The 25,919-nt window shown below is 44.3% G+C and overlaps 1 protein-coding gene across 4 annotated transcripts in view; it reads right to left on the bottom strand.

Moving 5' to 3' along the window:
* LOC105680036 (protein dead ringer-like) overlaps positions 1-25,919 on the bottom strand; it is a 121,460-nt gene that overhangs the window by 20,695 nt on the left and 74,846 nt on the right. For all 4 annotated transcript variants that reach the window (XM_067353971.1, XM_067353969.1, XM_012380453.2 and 1 more), the window contains one exon: positions 5,985-6,057. In XM_067353971.1, the coding sequence (XP_067210072.1) occupies positions 5,985-6,057 (73 nt within the window). The remainder of the gene's footprint in view (positions 1-5,984; positions 6,058-25,919) is intronic.

Here is a 25,919-nt window from a genome sequence, read left to right on the forward strand (position 1 = left end):
CTTCCTACTCTTACTCTTTCTCCTTCTCTTCCCCGTCATCGTCGTTGCCTGGATGTCGACACCAGCTCGTCGATTTGCTCGACAAGGTCGTAAAGACGATAAAACGACATTGGAGTGGGTGCGAGATACAAATAGAGGTATAAACGAAGGTGTTAAAGAGACGAGGAAGGGACCGGTAATCTCGCGTATACGTCCGTCTAAGCCGCGTACGTCGTTAGATTCCGTCGATTAATCGGCCAAGCCGTGCGTCTCCGCGCGAGTTTTTAAGCTTCCCCGCGTGGATGTATCCTCACGCTCGCCTCTTCGACCCGAAACACGCTCCGCTTCGAACGATTTTATAGGCGGCCCTTTGGACCGACCGGTCAAAGATCGATTCTCGGTAAAGGCTGTAACGCATATGTGAATTTCGATATTTATTACATAATAAAGACCCGACGAACGAACGTTCCGTGGTCTTTGAAATCTATAAGTCGTTAGCGGCAACGTTTTCCCTACGTGTCACCCGTCGCGTGTTGCTCAATGAATCGCAGCGGAGTTTCACTCGATAAGTATGCACCGCCGATAACTACGTAGCTTGATAAGTAGAATGCATTATACGAGCGCGCGATGTGCGAGAGAGAGTCGTCGGGTGCGCATCATCATCTTTCAATAAGCTATCGCGTCGCGCGCGATTCGAATGAAAACCAATTTACAGATCAACCAATAGAGTCGGTCGATCTAATTTGCATTCGAAATAACCAAGGCCATCGGTGCCTAGCGCGCGGTATCGCCGTCGGGGAAGCCGCGCGCGCGAAAGAGAGAAGAAACTATTTTCGCGAGGAGAACGTTGCTTTCGCTGTTGCGAGGCGAAGTCAACATTTAAACTAGTTGCAATATGCCGTGACGGCGTGCAGTTACCGAGTAACGGTATACGAACGTGCTCCCGGCACAAAATATCGAATAATAAGGAAATAGAAGGGAACAGGGGGGAAGGGTGGCGAATCGTGCGCTCGTGTGTCGGCCCACCGGCGAATCGCGTCGTCCCCTTCGGTTGCACAATGGAAATATTTTCTGGCGCGAGTCGGGACTCTTTTATTCGCATCGTACCTAGACCTCGTGCACGTATTCGGAACGCGCGCGCGAATCCGCGCGGACGAGGCGCATGCGAAATGACGGAAGTACCAAAAGGCACTGAAAGTAACGGCTGCGCGGCACGATAACTATTAAAGTTACTGCCGGATTTTGCTCAGATTGGGCCGCCGACTAGTTCGCCGGCTGCTCAATTTCGCCGGTGGTTCCTCACTCGTTCACCCTTGCTCCTCCTTAATTTACGATGCGAAAGTTATCGGGGCAAATTCCGAGGGGCTTCCGTCCGTCTTTCGTGAAATTCTTATCGATACAACCGTCCGAATGGAAAGCGAATGGATCTTGACATGGATTGGATCTTGAAATAGATTTCGCATCCGCATTCACTTGATAAGTGCACTCTATAAGCGACGAGACGTGCAGCGCGACGTGTCTCGCGACACGGGAAAGAAGGAAAAAAATGGGAGGACGAGAGCGCACCTATGAAAACCTATGTATCTTGTGTATGCAGACGTCACGTACGCGGTGCGTGTTCACAAGTGTGTAGCGAAAAGTGTTCGTGCCGAACACGTGTTCTCCGCGTTAATGCGTTACTCGCGCCCCGCAAGTAAAAAGGCATTTTTCTTGAACCGACCGTAACGCGACGCAGCTCCGCTCCGTGCAATGGACTTTTAAAGGGTCGGCGACGTGCTCGCGCAAACCGGCCGATCAATTCACTCGAACATCCTTTCACCTTTTTCTACGAGTGTCGTCGTGATAAAAAAAAACAGCCACTCTGCACACACGCACACACACACATTTTCTTCTAGCGTTAATTTCTTATCCATTATATGCTTGCATCCTGCATAAATGTGCTGAATAAAATTATTGTGCATATTCTATCAAGATATTTTTATCCCTCGGCTTTTAATCCTTCTATTTTATTGAACACGTATTTCAATCTAAGTAAATCTTTGTTGCCGTCTCATATATTAAAATATATGTATATGGTATTCCAAAGTTAATATCTGCGAATATTTAACGCGGAAAGGACACAATGTAATTTTCGACCCATGTAGGTCTCTTACATTCTTGCATCTCGATGCATTTTGTGGGAGCGCAAATATATAATACGTGACTGCGAAGTCGAAAAGGAGGAACAGAGAGGGAGGTAAAGATAATAACGTACACGACGAAGAATGGCACTACTCGCGCAGTCGTCCGTCGCAATATGAATTACATCGGCGATTGAAACTCGTTCGTGGTTAAAAAAAAAGCAAGTGCAGACCTCGGGCTGTCGGAGGTGCCGAGATTTGCATATTAAATGGGTTGGGATTTATAACGGTCGGTCTCGAGCGGTGCTAAGCAATATATACGATAAATAAAGAACGCTCTTTGCGGTGAATCGATAGCGCGTGAAGTTTTTCGCGCGAGCGAACGTGAATTCCGTGCATATTGGGACTACGAAAGAAGAGTGGCGAAAAGGTTAACGAAAAAATACAAGTCTTATAGATAGGTGGTACAATTCCATCGTCTAATCTGCTCGATTGATTTTGTTCCTTCATTTTGCACTCCACTCGACATCCAATATTTCATCGTGACGAACTCGAAAGTGTAACAAAAGTATATTAAGGGGTTCGAGAGTCTTTCGAGAAGGGTGATTTAGAATTTGCCGAATTCTTGAGATGGAATTTAAGGGTCCAGGAAAAACCGGTTTTAGGCTACTGTGTCATTATTAGTACGACTACTGGTTAGAAATGCGGAACCTTAGATACGTCGGCAAACTCGAAACTTGAAAAAAAGATACATTTGGTTTCAAAAGAATCTTGAATAATATCTATTACCGCACCAGATTTAAAGGTGCGACACTAAGAGACAAGTTTCCCCGAAAAGAAGCTACCGTGCGTGGTGTCATACACACTGAGAGAAATACTTTTGTAAGAATTACAAATTTTCATTTGTTGACTTATGATTTGTTCAGGATACGATAAATTCGCTACCATTACAAACAATGATCCGTTTTTTTGTCATTTTAACATATCACATATCGTCTGTGCAACAAATTTCATTTGCTCATCCCTCTTTGTTCTGATTACAAAATTGTTTGACATAGGTACTGACACAGTTAGTAAATTCAACAAATATGTCGATAATAGTTCTTATTGTTAATGCTTTTTGCACCACCAACAAATTAAAATATTCGAATTTGTTGCTGCAGCAAATGAAATGCGCGGACGAAAGTGCGCAGCGATAGCACATGTTTCGGCTTGTCGTAACGGCAAACTTCTAATGTGCGCTCTCATGTGTTGCCCTACTAATTAAAACGCGACCTAAATTAGTCTCGTAAAGTTAAGCGACTTTCACACAAAGTTGCGAGCTGTGCTATTTTGTTAAGTAGTGGAGCGTATTATCGGCAAAAGCTATAATTATATATTTGCAGACGTTATCACAGTTATTATCTGTATAACAGGTAATCCGTATAACAATTTACGGGAAAAATTTACGACAAAGATAAAATACCGCACTTGCTTGGAAAGTGCTGTGATGTATCGATTTATTTATGGACTTTTCGTCTAAACTAGAAGATGACACTTTGTAGTGTCCGGATTGAAGTGAAGGAACCCATTTGTCTCTGTTGTGCCGTCAAATGTGTTCTTCATTTAAAATAAGCATCCCGCTTTATGCGACTCGTCGGCCGGAACGCCGCACTCGCGCTTTGAAACATGAATTACTAGAGCATGAATTTCCACGCGATTATCATTTAATCGTTCGCGAATAATTCGATTTGATTGATGAAATTCTGCGATGCACCTCGGTACGGGCGCGCGGCGCCGTCGTGCGTGCAACGAAATACGAACTTGCCGCCGTCGAGGGCGATAATCGACTAACCGCGATAATTTGTCCGAGCGTTTGTATATCTAAAAAGCCGAGCGCGCGCGCAGCCGGAGAGAGCGATGATAGCAAACACAAATTGGTGGTGGCTGGACTAATATACCCGAATATGATGAATGGTCTTTTATATCTACGGACGTAGTAAGGTGTTATGCGTTACGTTAGTGTTGAATTATTGCGTGCGTGGGGCAGCCGCGCGTCGGCACAATAACGCAGCCCGCGGGAGGGCCCGGATCCGGGGGTTCGACCGGGTCCCCGCTGCCCACGTTTGCGTCCGAGCTTTTACCCGCGAGACATCGAGAGATACGCGCTCGCTCGATACTTTCGTTTCTCTCTCTCTCTCTCTCTCTCTCTCTCTCTCTCTCTCTCTCTCTCTCTTTCGTTTTGTTCCTTTTCGCCCTCGCCACGATTTTAATCGAGCCGCGTTACGAGCGAATCGAAAGATCAATCGGCATTGATCTCCTCGAGGATTTATGGTCTCCTCGACTCGTTATTACCATTCACGAAGTATAATAACCCGCGAAACAAACGACGCTGTACGCTGCTTTACAGTCACGCATCACCGTGATAGCTCATCCTCATTTAATCGCTCCTCCCGGTTTATTCGCTCGCTCCTCTCCTCTCTGTCTTGCACGCAAGAATTTCTGACGCGAAGACTCTGTCAATTTTTCAAATTCCAATGCCACCGAAAGAGGAACACTTTTCACGTATTACGTAAGATTCAATTAATGCCGCGCGTTATCACTCTCTGAATGATCGTTTAACACACTACAGCTACTCTTCACTGTTTCAAATTACCGTTCGTGAAATACTAACGCTTGACAGAAGGACGACTGGAAAGAGACAAACGGATATGTTGATCCAATCTACTCTAATTATTGCTAGGAAGGTAGGCATAATAATAGCACCGTCTCAGACTCAAAGTTGCGCCACAAGCTTCATAGAGGAACGAGGGAGGAGAGAGAAAGAGAGAGAGAGGGTGAGAGAGAGAGAAAGAGAGAGAAAAAGAATGAAAAGAACAGAAGCACTGACGCATCACTGGCGGGAGTTGATTGATGGACGAGTCGCCATGTTTATAATTAGAGTCCCGACGTTTCCGGTTCACTGTCTAACGCTCGGGCCGCGATTCACCACGGATCAATCTCCTTTCTGAGATTGTGAAAAAAGATTCGGCATCGCGCGAAATAGCGCCAGAACGCGAAGAGTGATCGCCGCGCTAATTACGATCTTGTCGAATTTCGTTCGGTTGAAAAATGTGCGAAACGACCATCTCGCGAAAGCGCGCGAAAGCACGCGAGAAAACTCGCGATTTCACGGGCGTCGTTACGCTTCGTCCGTCGATTCTAATTTCGGTGCTTTCGGTGCCAAGCAGATGCAACGTGTTATCGAACCTTTTAACTACGTGAACGTTTACAACGTGGTCGGACGTACCGGCTCTACGAAAATCCACGTGTGCAGGAAACGAGATGCGGGTCGCCGCGTCACGGCGGTCACACGTGTACTTCTCAACGGTCGACAGGCTCAAACGGCGAATCTAAACAAATTTGCGAAATGTGTCTCTTTTGAGGGAAGTCAGTTGATCGTCGCTCAATTTGCGGCGTCGTCTTCGAAAGGCCGCCTTGTAATCGGAGTCCGAGCACCTCGGCATATTTTTCTAAAGACAAGGCAGAGGGAATAGCGCGTGACGGTGACAAGGCGTATGACGGAGAGATGCACGAGTTAAATATAAATTATGGATATACGAACGTAAGTAGAGCGCGCATCTTCTAACTTTTCAGCGTGCAAAACAGTCGCGGTAACATTCTCGCCTCCGTAAAGTTGGCGAGGGAATCTCGTAGGCGGAATGGCTCGCCGAGAAAATTCTTATTAGCGAACGAGTCGTCCTTGTGCGTGTCAGGGGGAATGATCAATATTTGTAATATAGACTTCATTATAATACCTCATCGCTGCCCGTACAAATCTTACGGCAAATATATATTATTTTCACTTCCTATCGATTTATCAAACAGTCGTGTCGATTTATCTATTTACTCTGTTTGTTAACTCACCTCTCTGTTGCATAAAACTGAAGAGCTGGTCGAGAAAGTCCTTCCGCCTGGGATTATTATCGAGTTCGTACAACTGAAACAAAAATTAAGAAAGAAAGGTTAATAGATTGTATAAGAATAATCATAATTTGTGTAGAACAATTGTGCATTTCCATATACAACGTTTCACCATCACCGCATTAGCGCTTAATAATATACACATATATGATGTACGTCTTCTCTCAATGTGTATATAATGACGGGTGCGTATCTATTCCGTGCAATATTATGACTCAAGACTGTATTACAATCGAAATGCATACATTGAGAATCACTTTGTCAGTTCAATTAATGTTTAATCAATGTAATTAGATTAAAAATATACAAAATTAAAAGGAATCAAATTTTTATACAATCGTTCAATACTTTCATCCGCGCCTTCCTCGCTCCTTCCTCGATCGGGAGAATAAAACGTTACCTCGCGGCGTGGTAATAAAAACAGGAGTGAAACAAGTGTGCTCATAGCGACAGGCAGATTAGTTAGCTCCGATTATTAATGATTCCGTTTAACCTGCCTCATAACCCGAAACCCTCGGCCGACCGTACGAAAGCCAAACCCCCTTCGGGCTAGCGGCCAGTATTATCATATTTGTTATGTACGATGTGCTATATCTAATCTGAGACCTCCTAATTGCTTTTATAATATGAGCCCCATCCACCCGCGCTTTCTCTTCTCCCGGTGTCTCTCCTCCTCCTCTTTTTCCCCGGCGCTTTCTGCATCCCTTAAACGCTCATTCGACAAGCAACGCACACAGGCTCGTTCCTTTTCCTCTTCCGACTCTTTCCGCTCTTCGCAATTCAACTGGCCTCGCCTCGACTCGCACGTTTGCCGCGACGATAAATTTCATTCAACTAATCGCGCGGTGTTTCGCAACAGCGACTCCCTCCCCAAGGGCGAATAATAATTAATTCGCCGCCTTGCATTTGCCGTCCATCCTATCTAGTTTTCCGCCTAGCCTATCCGCGGAAAGTAACAATGAAAGCAATGGCGAAAACGCAGCACGGCGCGTTATATTACGCGCTCGAATTTACGTCGCTAATTCGGAGCTCAATAAACACTCATTCAATTGTATTATCGAAGTCCTCTTTTATCAAATGAGAGAGATCTACGTTATGAGAAAAATTAATCAACCTACCTACAGTCGGATTGATAATTTAGATCCTGCTTGATAATATTCGCCTTTTATTTACGATGATGTAATTAATAAACACATCGCTGCGAGACTCATTTGGTCGGCGTCGCAGAAATGAAAAGCCATACATCAAACCCGTAGCGCCCATGTGAAGACGTAAACGTCAACGCCTGTCACGGGCAAAAATGCTGAGTGCACGAGATGTACGGCGACAAAACGAAATATGTACAGTATGCACGCACGATGCGCATACAGCTGCGCGGCGTGTAGAACGAACGGTTTCTCAGTGTGCAGAAGCAGGTGCCCGGGGATAGCCACCACGTGTGGCAGGATCGTTAATCGACGTTAACCGATGAAAGAAAGAAATCGCCTCCCCGTTTATTCATATACACCCCGTTCAATTTACACCGTCGATCCCCCTCGCCCTCGTTCTCATTCCCCCCCTCCCTCTCTACCCCCCGATCTCGCCACCCTTGATGAGCGATGAAGCTGCGAAGCGTATCGCACACAGCACGAAGGCAAGAAGAAACGAACGGATGGACGGACAGCATTTCTCAAGGGCCATTTTGTACCACTTTCTCGTGTTTTTCTTTGGCTACACGAGCGATGAGCTCGTTAGGGGCAGCCGGAGGGAGAGGACGAGGTAGAAGGCAAGGGAGGAGGGGACGATGGAGCATAGAGGCTGAGAGGGTTCAAGCGAGGTATATTGATTGATCTACAGTTAAGCGGACTGACGGCGGCCACGTGAGGAGATCAGGGAGAAGGCAGATCTCTCTTTCTATCGCCGTCTCGCTCTTGCATTCGCTCGCTCGCTCCCTACGTGCCGGCCAATGTGTACCTCCACTACCGTGGTAAAATAAAGACGGGGCAACGGAATTTGCTCTCGATGATGCATGCGCCGCGGCCCCGCCCTCTCCTTCTCTCATCCACTGACGGCCGGTGAATAATAATTCTTGATACGACCGCCGGTTGATCGGACGACTTTCGTCCCGGGCGAGCGCGGGGAGAGCCAACTTTGTCGATGATCGATGTACGCGCGCTTAGTAACGCTAACGGACCCGAAGGTGCCGTGATTATAGCGCGACCGAGCTGCATACAGGGTGTCCGGCGCAACAGAGCGACATTCCTTGAAAATTTTAAATTCGTTCTCTCTTAAGAGATTATCAAGCCTGTCAATTCGCTCGCCGCGAAGCTGCGCGTGCAACAAGACGCTTTCGACTTTACTTTGATGGCTGCGAGCTGCGCAATAAATGATGGTTCCCGGTAACTTCGCTAATGAAAACTATCGGCTTTCAACTCATCGAAAAATACATCATTAAACATTAATATGTCGAAGAAAGAGCATAGTAAATATGACACGAATCGATTGCAAATTTTGAGTACAAAAGTCGCCGAGCTAATTTTTAACTATCTTTGTTCTAGCCTCTCTCTTAATCGGCGCGCGATGAACTTTACGACCTCGAGACGCAAAGCGCGATAAAGGAAGAGAAAAGAGAGAAGCGTTTTCTCGCGCACTCATCGTGGCACACGTCGCTAACTTTATGAGCAACGATTATCGATGCGCGACTTTTCCCGCCGCGTCCGAGATTGAGATAGTCCGCTTTCTTCCGGCCGATAAAAAGTGCTGATAGCTTTGCTATAACGTTGGCGATTGTTTCTCTTTCAACTCACTCGCATAATTATGCATATGTACAGTTAGTGAGAGGCAATGAAATCGAAAGCGGCTGTTTCCAAACCCAACTCTAGATTCAAATCAACGATTATAGATATTTTTGAACTTTTTTCATTGATAAATCAGAAATAAATATCAGAATAAATGTTTCTGACGCTGAAAATTATAAAAAACAAAAAATTTTTTGACGATATATATAACATCGCGATATTTTTTTTAAGTATATGTCTCACGCTGCCTTGAAACGAATAATAATAATGTAGAATTTCCATACAGCTCGCCCAGTCTCATTTGGAGGGGAAAAGAAGAACGTCGGCGAACACAGCTTGGACCTGCACATTTACCAACTTATTATCTTAATTACATAATTGGCTGTGGGTTCGTATACTTTGAAAAACCTCGAGCGGGCGATATACACGTCGCGTCGCATCCGCCCCCGCGAATGTGCACAAGGGGTCAGCTTCCGGCCATAAACCTTTTTAAGGGTGCGTCTCGAACGAAACGGAAGCGGGTGCAGCCTTACGTAATGCGCTCCGACTTTCTTTCCTCAAGGCCGAGATCGAGATACTGGAAAATAGTATGGGCACTGAAAAACGGCCATGAAAAAATGACATCTTTGTGCAAGGGCACTTTCGTTACGCTTAATGCGAAATTATTGGGTTGGATGCTAGGAATGCGATTGAGACAATATTTCTTTGAGAATTTCGATGTAACTCAGTGTTCGACTATCCATTGAAATGTAAAATAATAAAAATTAAGCAGCTATCAATGTTGTATATCAACTTAATTTACCTCGCAACCCAAGTGAATAAAAACTTTTATCGTTGGCCCGAGAGTTATAAAAATGATATAAAAAAGAAAAATATGTAGCAATATACATTGAAGCAACATAAACACAAGAGGTTGTACCGCGGACAGAACGGTTAATTTATAGACTAATCTATGTCCATTGGGTTCTTTTGAAGCGGTCGGATTATTATTAAATCATTCCTGGACAGACTAATTTGTTCGACCGTGCGAATCCTGCGGCAGGTTCGCTTGAATTACGACAAACAAGGTAAAAATTTTATCGCCCGACTCCGACGGCCGCATTTGCCCATTCGAAATATTCGAGAGATCGTTAAAGCGCGAATGTAATGTAATGCAATTCCAGATGACAAGAAGCTTCAGTTTGTGGAGATCTTTCAGGTGTAAAATGTTTCGTGCGCTTACCTGATAAAAATGTGTTAATATTGACATAAAAACGTGTAAGTTTTGTTATTAGTTAAGTAAAATTATGAAAAGAAAAGTCCATAAAACACCGATTAACTGCTCTCGCTATCTTCCGCTTAAATCGAAAATGTCAAAGATTTCAGAACACGATTTCTCTCACTCAGCCTCAGCGTTTTCCTCAAGCGAACAAGTCATTATAAACAATTATCCGATTGATCTCTATGAAGGAAACGTTCTCGTAGAAACGGTCAGCAGCGGAACACGCTTTTCTTCACAAGCAGCGAGACACTCGTGAACTGGCGATGAATAGATAGCTTCAACAAAACCGTTCATCACGAAATCGTTTCTTAATCAGCGATAAGCGCGGAGAAGGTATCCGGTGGACGCTGGAAACGGCGAACTTTTAAATGGGGAATATCAAGATCGTGGTGGGTTATACGAGCGGCCATAATAGCTACCACCATTACCCGCTTCCAGGACATTAAAGATAGCGGAGGCAATTATAATCATTATGACGTCGAGCGGCGCGTACAATGCCGCTTGTGCGTTACGCTCCTATAAAATCTCCGTAACGTCCTGAACAGCGAGCGCGGCCCTAAGTGAGAAGCCCGGCCTTCTTTCCCCTCTCGCTACGCCCAGCAAACTCCACCCGCGAGCCGGTTATCGTGCCGCATCTCGAATCGCCACGCTCGAAGACGCGACTTGACGCGCAGCACCTGCTTGGTCTTTGGAAAAAAGGATTCCCTGAGACTCCTGCGAAGTGCGACGACAGAGACGTCAAGAAGTCGCGTAAAAATGACGCGAGCTATTTGCGAAAATTAATGAAAAAAAGAGTTGTCAAGCACTTGGCAAACCGCGTGAAATAAAAAAAAAACGGATCCGCATTTTTCGCCAATATCATGCGAATCAACGAAATATTGTCTTTTATCCATTTTTGCTCGCATTTTGACTTACGTCGCACCGAAATATATGGCGCGAACGTAGTAAAAATAATAAATAGAGGTCGAAAATTGCAGTTTCCGGAAAGTGAGTTTTGAAAAAATGACTCAAGGAAATAACTATAAAAAAATGAAAACTATGAAAACTACGAAGAAATAACTCAATAAAGATCCAATTTCAATTGTATAGGCGTGAATAACGTAGAAAAAGAACAGTAAAAGGTTAGAAAATGTAACAATGTCAATGCTTTCTGTGGAAAAAAATCCGGATGAAGAGATTGGCGCCATGCGGAGATCCTTTCTCGAAATAACATTAAAGGGGACAACTGCAATGCGAATTCCCATTATAAGGGTAGAATCAATCGGCTTTATCCCACCGATAACGGTGAAAAAACCCATCCTTGTCCTTTTATTCTCCCTTAATCCGTATGAGTTTCGTTCGGCTTTCTTTGACCTGACCCACAGTTTCAAACAAGTTGTTTCCACAATTTTTTCCTATTTTCTACAGTTTTTTTTTACAATTCATCCTTACCATCTCGAGAATTTTTTTCCTGTTAATTTTTTTTTTTTCACAAATTAGAAATAGTAAAATTAGATTTGCAAAGGATTGTACTTGTTGCAAAAACAGACAAAATGATGACAAATGATTATTTTTAAACTCGAACGAGGTCATCCACTAGATTACTCTACCGCACAATATTCCCATCGCAAAAGAAAATCAGAACTATAATATGAAAGACCGGCGGATGGATTTCGACGCGCCTCTTACACGATCGCCAAACTAAAACGCAATTGTGAAAACAGCCTCTAAGAATAATCAAGTATCGTGCAACGAGAAAGAGGTAAGTGGTATTTACAAGAGAGAAGAAGGCGGTGGACTCTCCGTGACGCCAGATGTCGGCGTCGACAAAGAAACGTAAGAAACGAAATACTTCTTAATCCCTTTGCGTTCTCTCGCTCTCGCTTTCGTTCACACATATACACTCTCTGTCTCTCTCTCTCTTTCTTTTTCTCTTTCTCCTCAAGAACGAGACTCGATAGAGTCAGATTTTATGCTCGTAGCTGGAAATATTAAATCGCACCTAAGCACGTTTTATGTCGGCCGCCTAATAATCTCCGACAACTGACTTTGACTTCCCCTTCCCCTCTCCCTCTTTCTCTTTCCTTCTGCCCACGGTCCTCTGTCGTTGTTTCTATCGTTTTCGTCTCTCTGCCTACATCTCTCCGCTCTTAACAGAGACCGAAAGCCCTCTGTGGGCGGCCAATGCATCCACCCGTGCCCCATAAACCCTTTAAATGTTTCGAAGGGGCCTCTGGTTTACTCTGTAACCCTTTCACGTTGATACCGTCCTTCGCGGTTGCCAATCTAGAGAATGAGCATAAACTCGTATAATCTATGTCGCGGTCACGAGAATCGATCGCGAAACGGTCGATAGGGATCATTCTTAAAGCGGGCTTCGTTTATTATAAAGACTGAAATTTTTCACACAGAGATTTACCGTTGCGTATACTTGTCAGTGTTTACAGCCGCTCGGAGTGCCGCAGCATCGATCTCTCGCGACTACATTATTACCGTCCCCCGACGTTGTAATGAAAATCTTAAACAAAATGTTTCTGACATGCGGTACGGACATAAATATCATCGCCCATCTTCGATCCTCCGGGACGAGCAGCGACGGAAACCGGAAATGTAGCGCGCCTCGCACCCGCCCAGCTCCGCAGCCGTTCGTTGCTCGCGGTTAATTCGCTCGTAAATGTCGACGGGAAAAGAGCCGATCGGCGAAACACAATTTCATGGGCCGTGGTCGGCCACGGTGATCGGCCTCTGCACAAAGTCACGTTCGCTCGATGACAAATCGTCTGATCGGGCGTGCGCGATCGCAAAAAAATACGAAGCCGCCGGTTCGAACAAAGCTATTAATCGGCAGATTAATCTGTCTTCGAACGCCGGCTTTTCGAGAGTCTGCTTCCGAGACACACATTTTCTGCCGCATCTTACGATGAAAATCTACGCGGCGCGTTAGCGCGCGCGCTAATTCAATTTAGATAATAAAGTCCGACCTGCGGCTAATATAAATTCGCGCTAACCAATGCGTTAGTCACCTTATCGCTCCGTTCTTCTTTTATTATCGCGTCTGGACGATTCGCCGAACGACGTGTATCGCCGGCAGCTAATATCCCGGGGACGCTTCTAATGCCCGTTTTTTCTCACACCTGCGTCTGCGTCGACGTAACAGGATCGTAACGAGACGCCTCCGTACGAAGATTTACGCCCGACGTGTTCTGCAATTTAATTCGGTAGCTCGTTCAATTTGATTTCGATATCGTGATAAAGGCCGCGCGCGACGGCATCCTCTCTCGGTTCGCAGCCACACCTTGATATTGGCTATCTGTCGTCACGATGAATCCTTCTGTCTACATGTTCGGAGGTGTGGCAGTCATAAAAAAAGTCCTATAGATATAATGGAGAGTTTGATTCGAGACAGTAGCGTAGTCTAAAAGTTTCTTCAAAAAAGCGGCGGAATTGCTAATCAAAAGTGAAGACCAGAAGACAGATTGGACCAAGCAGCGACATTGCGGGCAAAAATTTCAGAGAACCGCACACCGGAATTTCTTAACAATTCACCAGCCACTCGGACAAAGTTGCACGTTACATGTCAAAAGTGGTAGCATTGTCGCACGTACTACGCCACTGAGGGACAGGGTTAATACAAGTCAAGAAATTCCGCGGACGTTTTCGCTTGTCCCGACACAAACGGGAAATAAAATTACGCGGTGCGAAAGCGTTGTGCCGGGATCGATTAACCTGGTGACGTTTGACGTAAAATACGGCTTCTAAGTGGCATTCGACTGTCCGTTCGTGGTTCACTCTTTCAACTCTCCCTTCTTTCTCCAGTGTCTCGCACTGGAGCAATATGCGCGAAAGAGAAACGCGAGAGAGAGAGAGAGAGAGAGGGGGTGGGGGTGGGGGGAGAAAGAAAGAGCGAGAAAAAGAGAAACGGGAATCTCACACCTCGGTACGGATCAAACGGAGCTGTGAGCTTCGATTATAATAAATCAAGACGTAAATAATGAAGGGACGGATGGCTCCGAAAGCGGACAGCAAAATGGAGGGGCCACGGAGACGGCGGCTGCAATCGGATCGTGCATTCGTTGCATCACTCGCTGCCGCGTCGCGACCGTTGTTGTATGCATCGGCGAACCGCGGCCACGGCCACGTGAGAGGGTCGTAACGGGTATTAATGTCTTTCGCCCGAGGGATCGGATATCTCTTACCCGTGCAGGATTGCGCCGAGTTTGATTTCATATTGTGTGCGAATGGGTCGTTTAATGAGATTAATGCCGCGCGCGGAGTCAATTAACTCTCAGAAATGATACCCGATCCCCGCGCACATCGCCTCGCCTCCACGGTTGATATTTTCGCAACGAGCGCGCACGCACGATGATCACGATCAATCATAGAAAGCGATGGGATTTCTATAAACGCGCGAGGCGCGCATATCGTGTCTATAAGATTATCTTCGGCGTGTGTGCGTGTCCGGGAATGAAAATGTACTCCCACGCAAAAACAGCGGAGGCATTGTCTACCCGCGTCCGCGGAGTTACTTGAGTTCAGCCATGAGAAGATTATGCGTCTGGCTCGAATCGCGTATTAGTGGACGGAGAGAAGAAGGTGGAAGACGGGCGAGAAAGCGAGGACGAGGGAGGAAAAGAAACGCGGAGAGCTACAAGCTCTCTTATTAACGAGGAAGCGAAACAACTCGCACCGCGACGCTAATCGAACGGGCACACAAAACGCACCATTCCTCGCGCACAGCCGTATCAACGGCCATCTTTGTTCCTCACGAGCGAGCCGTAAGACGCGGTTATGCTTGATGAGAATTTATCGAGGTGGATATGTTTGCTAACGCGGGGAATTCGATACCGTTCGTTAAAGAGAGAACGAAAGAGAGAGAGAGAGAGAGAGAGAGAGAGAGAGAGAAAGAGAGAGAGAGCGACGAAGATGGAGAGATCGTCATGTCGTAATCGCTTCGTCGCTCGTTGACAAGATAAAAATTTCGTAATCTTATAACAATAATTGAGAAATTACAAGATATAATATTTGCTTGATAATCGGGATAAATATACAATTCTACCTGCAGATATGTCTAAAAATAGAAAAATATTAAGTGCCACATACATCATATCGCTCGCATTTAATGCGAGTCTTCCGATAGTGATCACTAGATAAAGTGTTCACGCTGAGCGTCGCTAAATGTTCCGAATAAGAGACAGCAATAAAGAATGAACAACGCTGAGCGGGGGGGGGGGGGGGGGGGGGGGAGAAGGTATGCTTCTGGTATCAGTCATTGCTGTGTATAGTTCACTTAAAGAGCGTTCAGTGGCGCTCAAACGAACACGGCGCGCCTTGTGTCGAGGCTCTCGTCCGGCTCGATCGCCAAAGTGAGTCGTTTATGGGTTCGACGAGACGCGCGGTCGACCGGTCGCGATGGAAATACAGAGACGGCGTTGGCGGCACGACCGGGATCGGTGCCGGCAGAGGTAGTGTCAGCGGCGGTGGCAGCGGCCGCGGTGGTCGCGCGATAGGTAGGAACTTGGAACGCGCGACCAAGGTGGCCGAGATGGAGACGACGGCCGGCGTCGGCGAGAGGAGGCAGTTAGCGCGTGTTTACACGACAGCGCTATGTAGCCGGCGACCTCACAGGGCAGTCTCGGAGTCGAGCGGAGAGAACGTTTCTATTTGTTCGGACACCTCGCTCGCTCGCTTCCCCGTCTCTCTGTCTCTCTCCTTCTCTCTCTCTCTCTCTCTCTCTTTCTCTCTCGCTCTTGCTCTCTCCTTCCGTCTCTCTTTCTCCTCACTTCTGCCCCGTTTCGGCAGAGACAGCTTCCCCCATCCAAAACTTTTTTTCCGTCTTTCCTTTCACCTCCCCTTATGCCTTTCTCCCTTTTACTTCTCTGATCGCGCCAGCCGATTTGCTCGGTAACGATATGGTGAAGCACATTGACATTGTTTGAGATTTGATTTCTTTTATCTACTTCAAGTTGACATTGAAATATGTCTCCGTATTTAGAAAGGTGTTGTCTATGTTTTAACAGCCCGGTGTTCCTTCTTCTGCCAGCATTGATGTCTCCAAGTAGCGTAGCAATAATTCAAACTTATCGTATCTCACTTGATACGACGAAGCTCTGCGACGCATTGTCGTAATTATTGTTTATTCACTGTAAATGTAGTCGACGCGACAGAAAATAAAACAAGGACGTGTGCATATTTTGTATCGTACAGCTTCGATCATAAAAACAAAAAATAGATTCGATTCGCTTGAACGAGGTAAATCCCGAAAACTGCCTGTCTTTTACGATTCAAGGATACGATTTTGAAAAGCCCTGTTTACAGGTGTATCGTGGATGAAAACATTTTTATTAATAATTTTAGTGCGTCGTATCATCGTGGTTTACTGATGCTTTTCTCTCTCTCTCTCTCTCTCTCTCTCTCTCTCTCGATCGTACTCGTAAAAATCGTTACGCCGTGAGAGCCGCCTTTGTAACTTTTGTAAGTTGCTCCAGCAACAAGAAGGACCCCGTCTTGGAAAAGATATACCCGCCGAACTTTCGGTAGATTGCATCTGTAGGAATTAGGAGACTGGCGATGGACCTTTAAACGATTTTATACCGATTTTATAGTAGAGTTGCAAAGCGCTACCACGAACGACACGATTATGGTCTTCTTACGACGTTGATTAAACGATTACCGGAACGAAGAACACTTAATGGATCGTTCGACTTTTATCGCATCGACTTTACGAGACCTCAGGGGACGTAGTGTATTTTACATATTTTAACGTGTACGCGCGAGTATAAAACGTCTTTTCTGAAAGGAAACCGAGTGCGTATCGGAAAAGTAAGATGTAAAATTGAGAAGCTATTTTCGTATCAGAAAAAAAGAAAAGAAAAAGAAAGCAGAAATTGTAGCTTTACTTTCGAGCTGAATTAAAATCGGCTTGAAGAAATAATTTTGCCCAAAGACGACATTCGAAATAATAAAAATTTACAATTTAGATAACAATATTTCTCTTTCGGACGTTTGAAGAAAATATATTGAAATGTATTCATTATCACAGCGTCGATGGGCTCGGCACGACGCGCATGAATTTGGTAGCTCTTCAGGGGAGAGAGATTTACTATAACCCGCGATTTGAATTCAGGTGACCGACGACTTCTCCCGCTTTCTTTTATCCACACTTTCAGTCTCCCCATTTATACTGCCGTCCACCTATTAGTCTATATTTTTGAAAGATAAGTGGCGCGTAATGTATTCCAACACCTCCATTTGTCACGCGCTCTCATATAAGACGAGACGACAACCAGCTCGGTCGCCGCTTCAAAGGGATTTCGAGATATTATATTGTTGTGCAGTCTGAAAAGGCGTCGAGCTGCCCGGATATCCATAGTCGTGCTTCTTTTATCAAGTTCCAGCGAGTAAAGGAGGAACGCTTTATGGTAAAATGAAAGACAAAGACGCGCGTGGAAGAAAGAGAGACGATGCACGAGAATTGTAAGTATTATGTTCTCGGTACACATCGCGTATTAAAGATCAGCGCTGTTACCGAGCAAAAACGTCGCGCCCGTTGTGAAGGAATTAAAGAGATGAGTCGGACGGGAGCGAGGCGTGACGAATGGAATATAATGTAAAGACAAAGCATTACAAATTTCCCGCGAACCGTTCGGACGCGTAAGCGGCCGTCGAACCAAGACGTATCGTTCGCAAAACTGTTCAAATTTCGATATCTGACGGATCGCCGAAACAAGAATAAGAAAAAAGGCCGAGAGAAGATGGAGTCATCGGGGGCAGCGCGTTTCTCGCGCCTGTACTTTCAGCGAGGGCACCGCCGAAGCCTACGTGCGGCGCGCGTACAGGTGTGTGTGTCCGCGGTGATATTTTACCAGTCATAAAAAAACGATTAGTCAGGACAAGTCGTGATTCCCCTCTTTCTTTCGCCGAGGGAAGCCGAGGTATGCCCTGATCTTTTTATATTATAACATCGTGCCTGCCGCTCATTTGTTAGAAATAAAACTCTCCCCCGCTCCGCTCGGTCGCCGGTCGCGAGGCCTTCCTATACTCGCCACCTGAGACCAAGCGCACCGCCGGGAACAAAACTTACACGCACGCAACACACGTATCCCACCTCCTTCTCTCTAACTCCCGAGTTATGACGCGTTTAACATATAAATGAAAATCAGGCCTATAAAAGTTTAACGCCCGCGATTATCTGACCGCGCCGAAGTTCTTTTGCGCCCAATCCCCGTCTCCCCACCGGCCGTGGGTGCTTCTTTTCCCCTTCTGCTCATTTATGGGCTGCTCCCCCGGACGGTGGATTCTAATTTCGGCTCCTTTCTCTTGCACGTTTGTATGATAAAACGGCGCGCGCGTATGCGGCAATTTACTAAAAATTTCAACAGTATTATTCAGCGACAGTAAGTAATAATAGCAATAGTAATCGCAGTAGCAAAAGATTGAAAAAAAGCAAGGTAAAAGCTCGTTCGACACGCAATCATGAAAGTATATTATAGGCAATAAAAGCCAAGCACGAGTTTTGCAAGATCAGCAGTTGCGGGATCAGTTGAACACTTTTTCAAATTTAGCTAAATATCTTAACTAACAAGATGATTTAAAATCAAATAAAAATTTGAACATTTACTTATCCAATGATTCTGAATACCTATCGTTTGCTAAACTTTCCGTATAGCAAATAATCAACCCTCCTCTGCACAACAGTGCATTTCAACTTGTTGATAAATTAAGTTGATAAATTAATTACTTTTTGTTCTGCATTTTTAATTATATCAGACAACCCACTCGATTGGCATGTTTAAATACTCGGATTAGTCGGCCTTGTCAAATATTACGTATCAAATTGTAACATCAAACTCTTGATCAATATCACAGAAATACAAGACGCAGAAATGCGTTTTCGTTACAAGTTAAAACAAAATGTTAAATAAAATTTTTTTTACTATATAGGCATGTTAATAATCAGTGACAATGTTGATAAGAGGGATCAAACCAACGCCAGTTAATGTTCGCTGTATTCTCTGATCCTCTTTACTAAAGAACAAGTAGCTTCTTACAAATATTTGGCCATTTTCAGTGTTAAGACGAACTGAGATAAACGAAGATCTAACGATGTTCTAAATAGAAAAATGACTAAAATCTGAGACCATGATTCCGCTATGAGACCATTATTCGTAACGTTAAGATGTCAATTATTTGGTATTAGTGCCTAATTAAGATGTCAATTATTTGGTATTAGTGTCTAATTAGGGACTAATGCCTTATGGTACACTTGCCTTATGGATGTCCAACGTCTGGTCCGGTCCGTGTTTTATGGCATTAGTCAGATTGTTTAAGAAAGAATCGGATTCTGCTGGAAGGATCGAAGTGTCCACAAGAGTCGTTTAACAAATTTTATTCTTGTTATTCTTTGAAGAAGAAGAATATAGACATAAAAGCCGATTTCTAAAGTGCTCAAAATCAAAGTCATTTAGAGAAAAAGAACAGACAGCACTATTTTTTAAAATGTTTAAAATGTCGGATTATAATATCTAAAAGAACGAATGATAAATGATCTTTATTTTAATTTCAGTTTTCAAAACTTTCTCTCTAGACTTTTTCAGGCTTTTTCTTTCAGAACATGATTTTGCGTCGTCAATAAGAATATTTTATAATAGCGTGTTAAAGTATAAATAAATACTTTATTACTTTATACTTAATATTATTTGTTTGCAATTTTCTCTACATGTTCATAGATGTCAATTAAATTTCAATTATTACATTAAAAAAAAGTTTAGAATGTCGAGTATTTTACAATCAATATAGTTTATAAAAATTGTTCACGTCATCGACGCGTTAATATTGCATCGATGCGTATAACGATTTTGGGGTGGCATTCTCTATCCTTCTTCTTCAAGGGATAACAAGAGTAAGATTTGCTAAACGACTCTTGTGGACACTTGGATCTTTTCAGCAAGATCCGATTATCTTCTTATTCTTAAAAAATCTGACTAATGCCATAAGGCATCAAATAATTGACATCTTAATTAAGCACTAATATCAAATAATTGACATCTTAATTAGGCATTAATATCAAATAACATCGTCAATACAAGAACTCGGACATTATCGCGCCGCAGCCATCAAGTTACTTTTCCCACAGTGCGACATCTAAGAGGTTAATCGTATTCCAATTGTGGCAAATACGACGATGATGCTGCCGCATCCCCCTCCGTTTAACTTAAAGTTTCCACGAACGAAGCGAATGGCCGCTCTTGTGGATCCCCGTAGGTTATTTTGAATATTGCATGCAAGGAATATATTTCGATTCCGGGAATCGAACTTTGCCTGCAGAGCGCGATTATCCGACCCGCCGCCGAGTGCAATAACAGATCTTCGTTTGTCTGTCTGTCAGTCGGTACAGCTATCCATCCGTGTATCGGTATGCGTGCTACGAGAATGATCGTTTATAGCCAACACGATCAGGGGGATACGTGAAACGTTCGCTTATATTCTCCCCTGCGCGCGATCGTGTGCAATTGTACAGCATTTCGTGTCACGAAGGAAAGATCGGTGAAACGCGAATAAACACTCGCTTGGGATAGCATTGAATCGCGCGGTGCCATGGTTTGGAACTTTTAAAAGTGCAACCGGTTCCTGGTAGTTTATACGATGCCATAATTGGAGTATAATCGGCAATTTTTATCGTTTTAAACGTCAAGTCGGACGTGCGTAAGAAATACAACCGGACAATCGTGTCTCAATAATGATAAGTGTTTGGTATATATTTAATTAATAATGTGTATAAAAATATATTTTTATTGGAATTATTGTAAGAGCTTTAATACAGACTTTATAATTAAAATTTTTCTAAAGCCGAGCCTTGCTACCTGAACTTTATTATAGAATTAATCTTATATCACGCTGTAGAAAACTTAAAGTTTCTGCATTTTCTAATACAAAAAAATTATTGAAAAGATCTAAGAGTAAGAAAAAACCAAGATTAGAGCTGTATTGAAAAAAAAAATTAGCAATTAATAATGTATTTACTTTTATATTTTATTATTCTTGTACATTTTACATAAAATGAATAAAATTTTTAATTAATTGTTTATTAATTGTTAATTGTACGTAATTTCTGGTGGAAATTTCTGAAAATTTACGTGTTAATTATGGCTGTCTATATATTAAGGCTACAAAGTTAACGATAAGAAAATATAAAGTGACAATGCTAAGAAAAGAAAAAGAAAAAAAAATTAATGGTTAGGATTTTTCAATCTTTCAAAGAAATTTAAAACCATCTAATCTCCTCTAACCTCTTCTGAGAAGAATAAAAATGTGAAAGACCCTATTCATTATATTGTATTCAACAAAATCAATAAAAATAACAATGCTAAAGCTAACTATGGTAAAAGGAAATCTCTACACAATAGTTTTATTTTTTTTTTTTATCTAAAATTGTCTTTATCAGAATTGAAAAAGGAAAATTTAATAGGACACCAAAAGAATACATTTGACCTCTTATACATGTTTCCGACATAACAAATACATTTTTGAACATTAATCTTTCCTGAAATATGTAAGAAGTTTAAATAAAAATACCTAAACGTGCCATTGATACTCGATACAGGAAACTATCGGATTTGTATTGTTCGACAAATTTTTATGTTCAAAAGAAAACGTTATTTGTGAAGAAAACGAACAGTATATTGAAAGCGGTCTTCGATTAAGGAGCATCTTGTCTTGAAATTCGCCGAAAAAGGCGTCAGGCCAGCCTAAAACCTAATTAATCAAAACTCTAGATAATGAACCCGCGTAGAAAAAAAGCAGATGTTTCACGAATAAAGCATATAACAAAGGCGCCACATCAATATTTTAGATGCAAATCTGATTGCTAATATTCGTCAAAATTTGATAAGATTTCAAAGTCTAGATTCTTTCGTAAATCATCGACGCATGAATACGAATAAAAACTCGTCGCGATGTATCATAATGAAAGATATTTTGAGGAGAGATAATGAAATTTTATTTCCAGTTAAGCTTGAACTTCTCATGTAAAACAAAAGGAGGAGCCCGTTAGCGAGACATTCGAGTGATTCTCGGTAGCTACGCGTTAGTCGCGTGCGTGCTTAATTTTAGATGTTCCGTTGCTCTTTTCTTGCTCGGAAGACTCTCAAGTGCGCAATGAGTACGTAAGTAAGTGCGGGTTAAGTAGACGAGTGCGAAAAATTGGGGTCTGTGTCTGCACGTGCGTGCATCGTTGCGACCGTCGAGCGAGGATGAAAGTGCAAGTGCGCGGTACTTATACAAGACGGAAAACGTCTGGTCACACTGAGAGACAACGTAAGGCTAGGACGAGACAAGCGCGCACGAGAATTATTCAACTCTTATGCAAATGGTAGCGTTAGGCTATCTTTCAGCGCTTCCTGCGAATTCATTCAGATTGGAATGCGGTGACGCGTTGTTGAATTTTTCCTTATCTCGTCCGGCAGAGATTTATTAGCTGACTCGACAAAGCGTATTTTGATAGAGCGCGGATCCCGTCGTGATTTATCATTCGCCGTCCGACATGACGTTATTGCGGCGATCTCGCCGCGAGCCGATGGCGCTTACCTACTTGCTGCTGACGATAGTGCACGCACATAAACGCACGCTTCGTGCACGACGTGAGTGCGCGTCCCAAGACGCGACGCTTTAACGTGGGCGAGCTGGCAAGCTTCCGTCATTCTCGCCCACGCTCTGTCGCGCGCTCCCTTATTGGATTATCCCGGCGCAAATCGTAAATCTCAGGTCGGAGCCGCCAATCCGTGAGCCGTAAACATCCCCGTAACACCACCTCGCGAATTAACCCCGGGCGCTCGTAAATTCGTGGATCGAGAGACGACGCGATGTCCCGCGTCAGCGAGCCGAGAGCAAATTCCCATCGCGGCGAAATGTTGCGAAAAATAATAATTAGACAACGGTGCGCATACAAGCGCCAGATCGCGCCGGGACGAAGAGGGAGGGGACTCGGGAGGGACTCCGCGAGAAGAAGGGAAAAGAGAAACAAGGAAAAGAGAGAGGAACGGGGGCAGGGCGCAGGGAGGAGGCGAAGCGATGGCGTGATAAATGATCGAGTATTTAACACTCTTTACGGATTAGCATATAAACTACGGGCAGTCCATAGATCTTCGTGGCAACGCATTAACGGACGAGGAGCAGAGCACGGGACTGATCTCCCTCTCTCTCTCTCCTTCGCGCTCTCCTTTTCTCTTTCATCCGTACCTCCCCCTTCGAGAGCGTAACCGATCTCTACGTCGTTCGAACGAGTTATTGTTTCGCGATTCCCTTCCGTCGCTCCTGTTTATCCTTATCTTCCTTCTCGCATGCCTCTCACACAGATGTTGTGCGAATGCGAGCCGTTAATTCAATGATAACGAACAGCAGCGTCATATGCATCGATACGTTGTATTTTCTTGGCAAATTAAGCGTCTTTTCGACGCGAGCTGCATTCAGACGCGGACGCTATACGCGGAGTCGAAATAAATCCGGCGTTAATAAGAGTCGCCTTAATCCGCACGTGACGAAGAGACGCGTGACGCTTCTCCAGATGTACAAAGTGGGTACAACGCTTGCGGCGGGGAAGATCATCGCGAACAGATAGATACGCCAACTCGAAAAATCGATAAAGCGATACACGAGCTGTCTCGGCGAATGAGCCACTTCCGTTCAAGACGTTTCCCTTACGGGGATGTTATATTATCCGCAATTAAGCCCCTTGTCGAGATGGCTCAGCCGATCCGCACAGTCCGATCCCCCTCTCGAACGAAGAGGGACCCTTCTTAATCGGCCCCCTAATAAAGCGAGAAGGAGAAAATGACGTGGTTACATGGCGTAGATAAAAGTGAGATTTGCTGATTAATTGATTAGGGAGGCGCCAAAGTCCGCCCCGCGCATTATACCCGGCCGTACCCCGTCATTAAGGGCGCTTCGTGCACACTCCCGTCGCGAGGCGCGCGCGCACGATATACATGTATCATGTATATGCTACGTATCATAACACGAATCCCTTCATGCTTCGTGAGAACGCGGCCCTTCTTAATGAGCGAGTTCCGAGCGACAATCCCGACCGGTGAATATTTCCGTAAAATCGCGTTTACTCGATTCCATCGTAGATTAGATTGTATCGCGTGAAGAATCAAGTCGTCGAATTATTTACGCATCAGTCAGAATTTGATCTTGCGAAGAAAAATGTCCGCAGACAATATCCGGTGCGACTAGATAAGTCGCGACTAGATGCCAGCTGCGTCCCGCAAATCAGTCACGTCAAAACGGATCCACGAATGGCAGAGCGTTTGTTTCCATTCTAACGCCACATCGGCCTGATCAAAACAGGAACAAGCGGAAGACGAGCTTCTCGAGGACCCCACTAAATCGTTGAGCGCCACCAAAGACCGTATGTTTACTCGTCAGCGAAAGGAGCAAATTCTCGGTAGGCATAAAACTCGGCTGATGTACGCCAACCGGACTCAGATCAAAGTCGCGCGCTTTCAAACAATGTTAACGCGCGCCGCGTCACGCTGATGCCTGCCTCCCCCATCAGCCACATTTCGTCACTCTCTTCGGAATCGACTGGTTGTCCTCCCCCTTTCATTCTTCCACGAAGTAATCTCACGCGCCTTTAGATCGCGACTTAATGTATCACGTGCATCGCGAGCTATTTTACATATCGATGACTTCCATAACAATTTATCGCCAAAGTCAAATATAGATCTGACGATCTTATTTCTTACTATAAGGCGTATACGTTGGAGAAAACATGGTATAAATATAAATCCGCACGGACGGAAATCGACGATAACGGACGACGGTGAGGCGACGGCCGATCGTTCGGCTGGCGCGTATACCGCTAGAGAGAACCACAGCGACTCTTAGGAATCGAGCGAACCGGCACGGCGGCGTGAAAAGGGCACGTACGCGCGACCGAAGATTCGTGCTGAAAACAATGCTCGCGGTGTAATATTAAAGAGTCGGAGCTCGCGCGTGGCGGTGCACAGCTCGACAATATTGTTTTGTCCCGTACTAGCGCGGTGGTCACGAACCAGCGTATTTTCTCGGTGTAAGCGTTTATCGTCCGCGTCTCATTTTTCCCTTCTCTCGCACAGCGGCAGCCTTGCCGTTTTCCCATTTTTCTGTCTTTTTATCTTTACAATACGCGAGAAGAAGAAGGGGAGAGAAAGAGGGATAGAAAGAGAGATCATCTATCGTAGAATAGTCGTTAATCATGCATTGTAACCGTGCCAATTCGTATAATAGACGTGTAGAAGTTTGTTGTGAAGAGGAAAAAAAATATTCTTTCGAGTACAATACAAGAATAGAAAGTATAATGATGCGAATCAAGAATCTGTGCCAAATGTAAGCATGAATTCAAAGCTCGGAAATCTGCATAAGACGCGACATAAATAAAACATTATGTAAAGCGTTACGTAATTAGTTTATACGATTGCCAATATTTATTTTGTCGTTGAAAGGCTGCAGGAGCGTAATAATTCATTTCACTTCAATTTTAATAGCGCAATAGTGTTTCGGATCGTTAAACAGGCGTTAAGATTCGATCGAGCACGTATAATCCACGCGATGTATAAATTACAAAGGCGACATTCGTAAAGGGCCCGAAATGACAACATAGTGCTTGTCGCGCGTCGTGTCGCTCTGTAACAAGAGACCGCATTAAAAGCTCGCTGTTCTCCTTCTTCGCTTGCGAGTTATATATATACATATATTTTTTTTTAAATTTCTATTTGTTCTTTTACACTGTTCACTACTGCCGACCGACAGCGGTTTCTTTCCGAGAGAGGCGTTAAATGGACCATGCCTCGACGAGATGGAGACCCCTGGGGGTCGATACTCTAT

This window comes from Linepithema humile, chromosome 1, assembly GCF_040581485.1.
Source record: "Linepithema humile isolate Giens D197 chromosome 1, Lhum_UNIL_v1.0, whole genome shotgun sequence".
NCBI lineage: Eukaryota > Metazoa > Arthropoda > Insecta > Hymenoptera > Formicidae > Linepithema > Linepithema humile.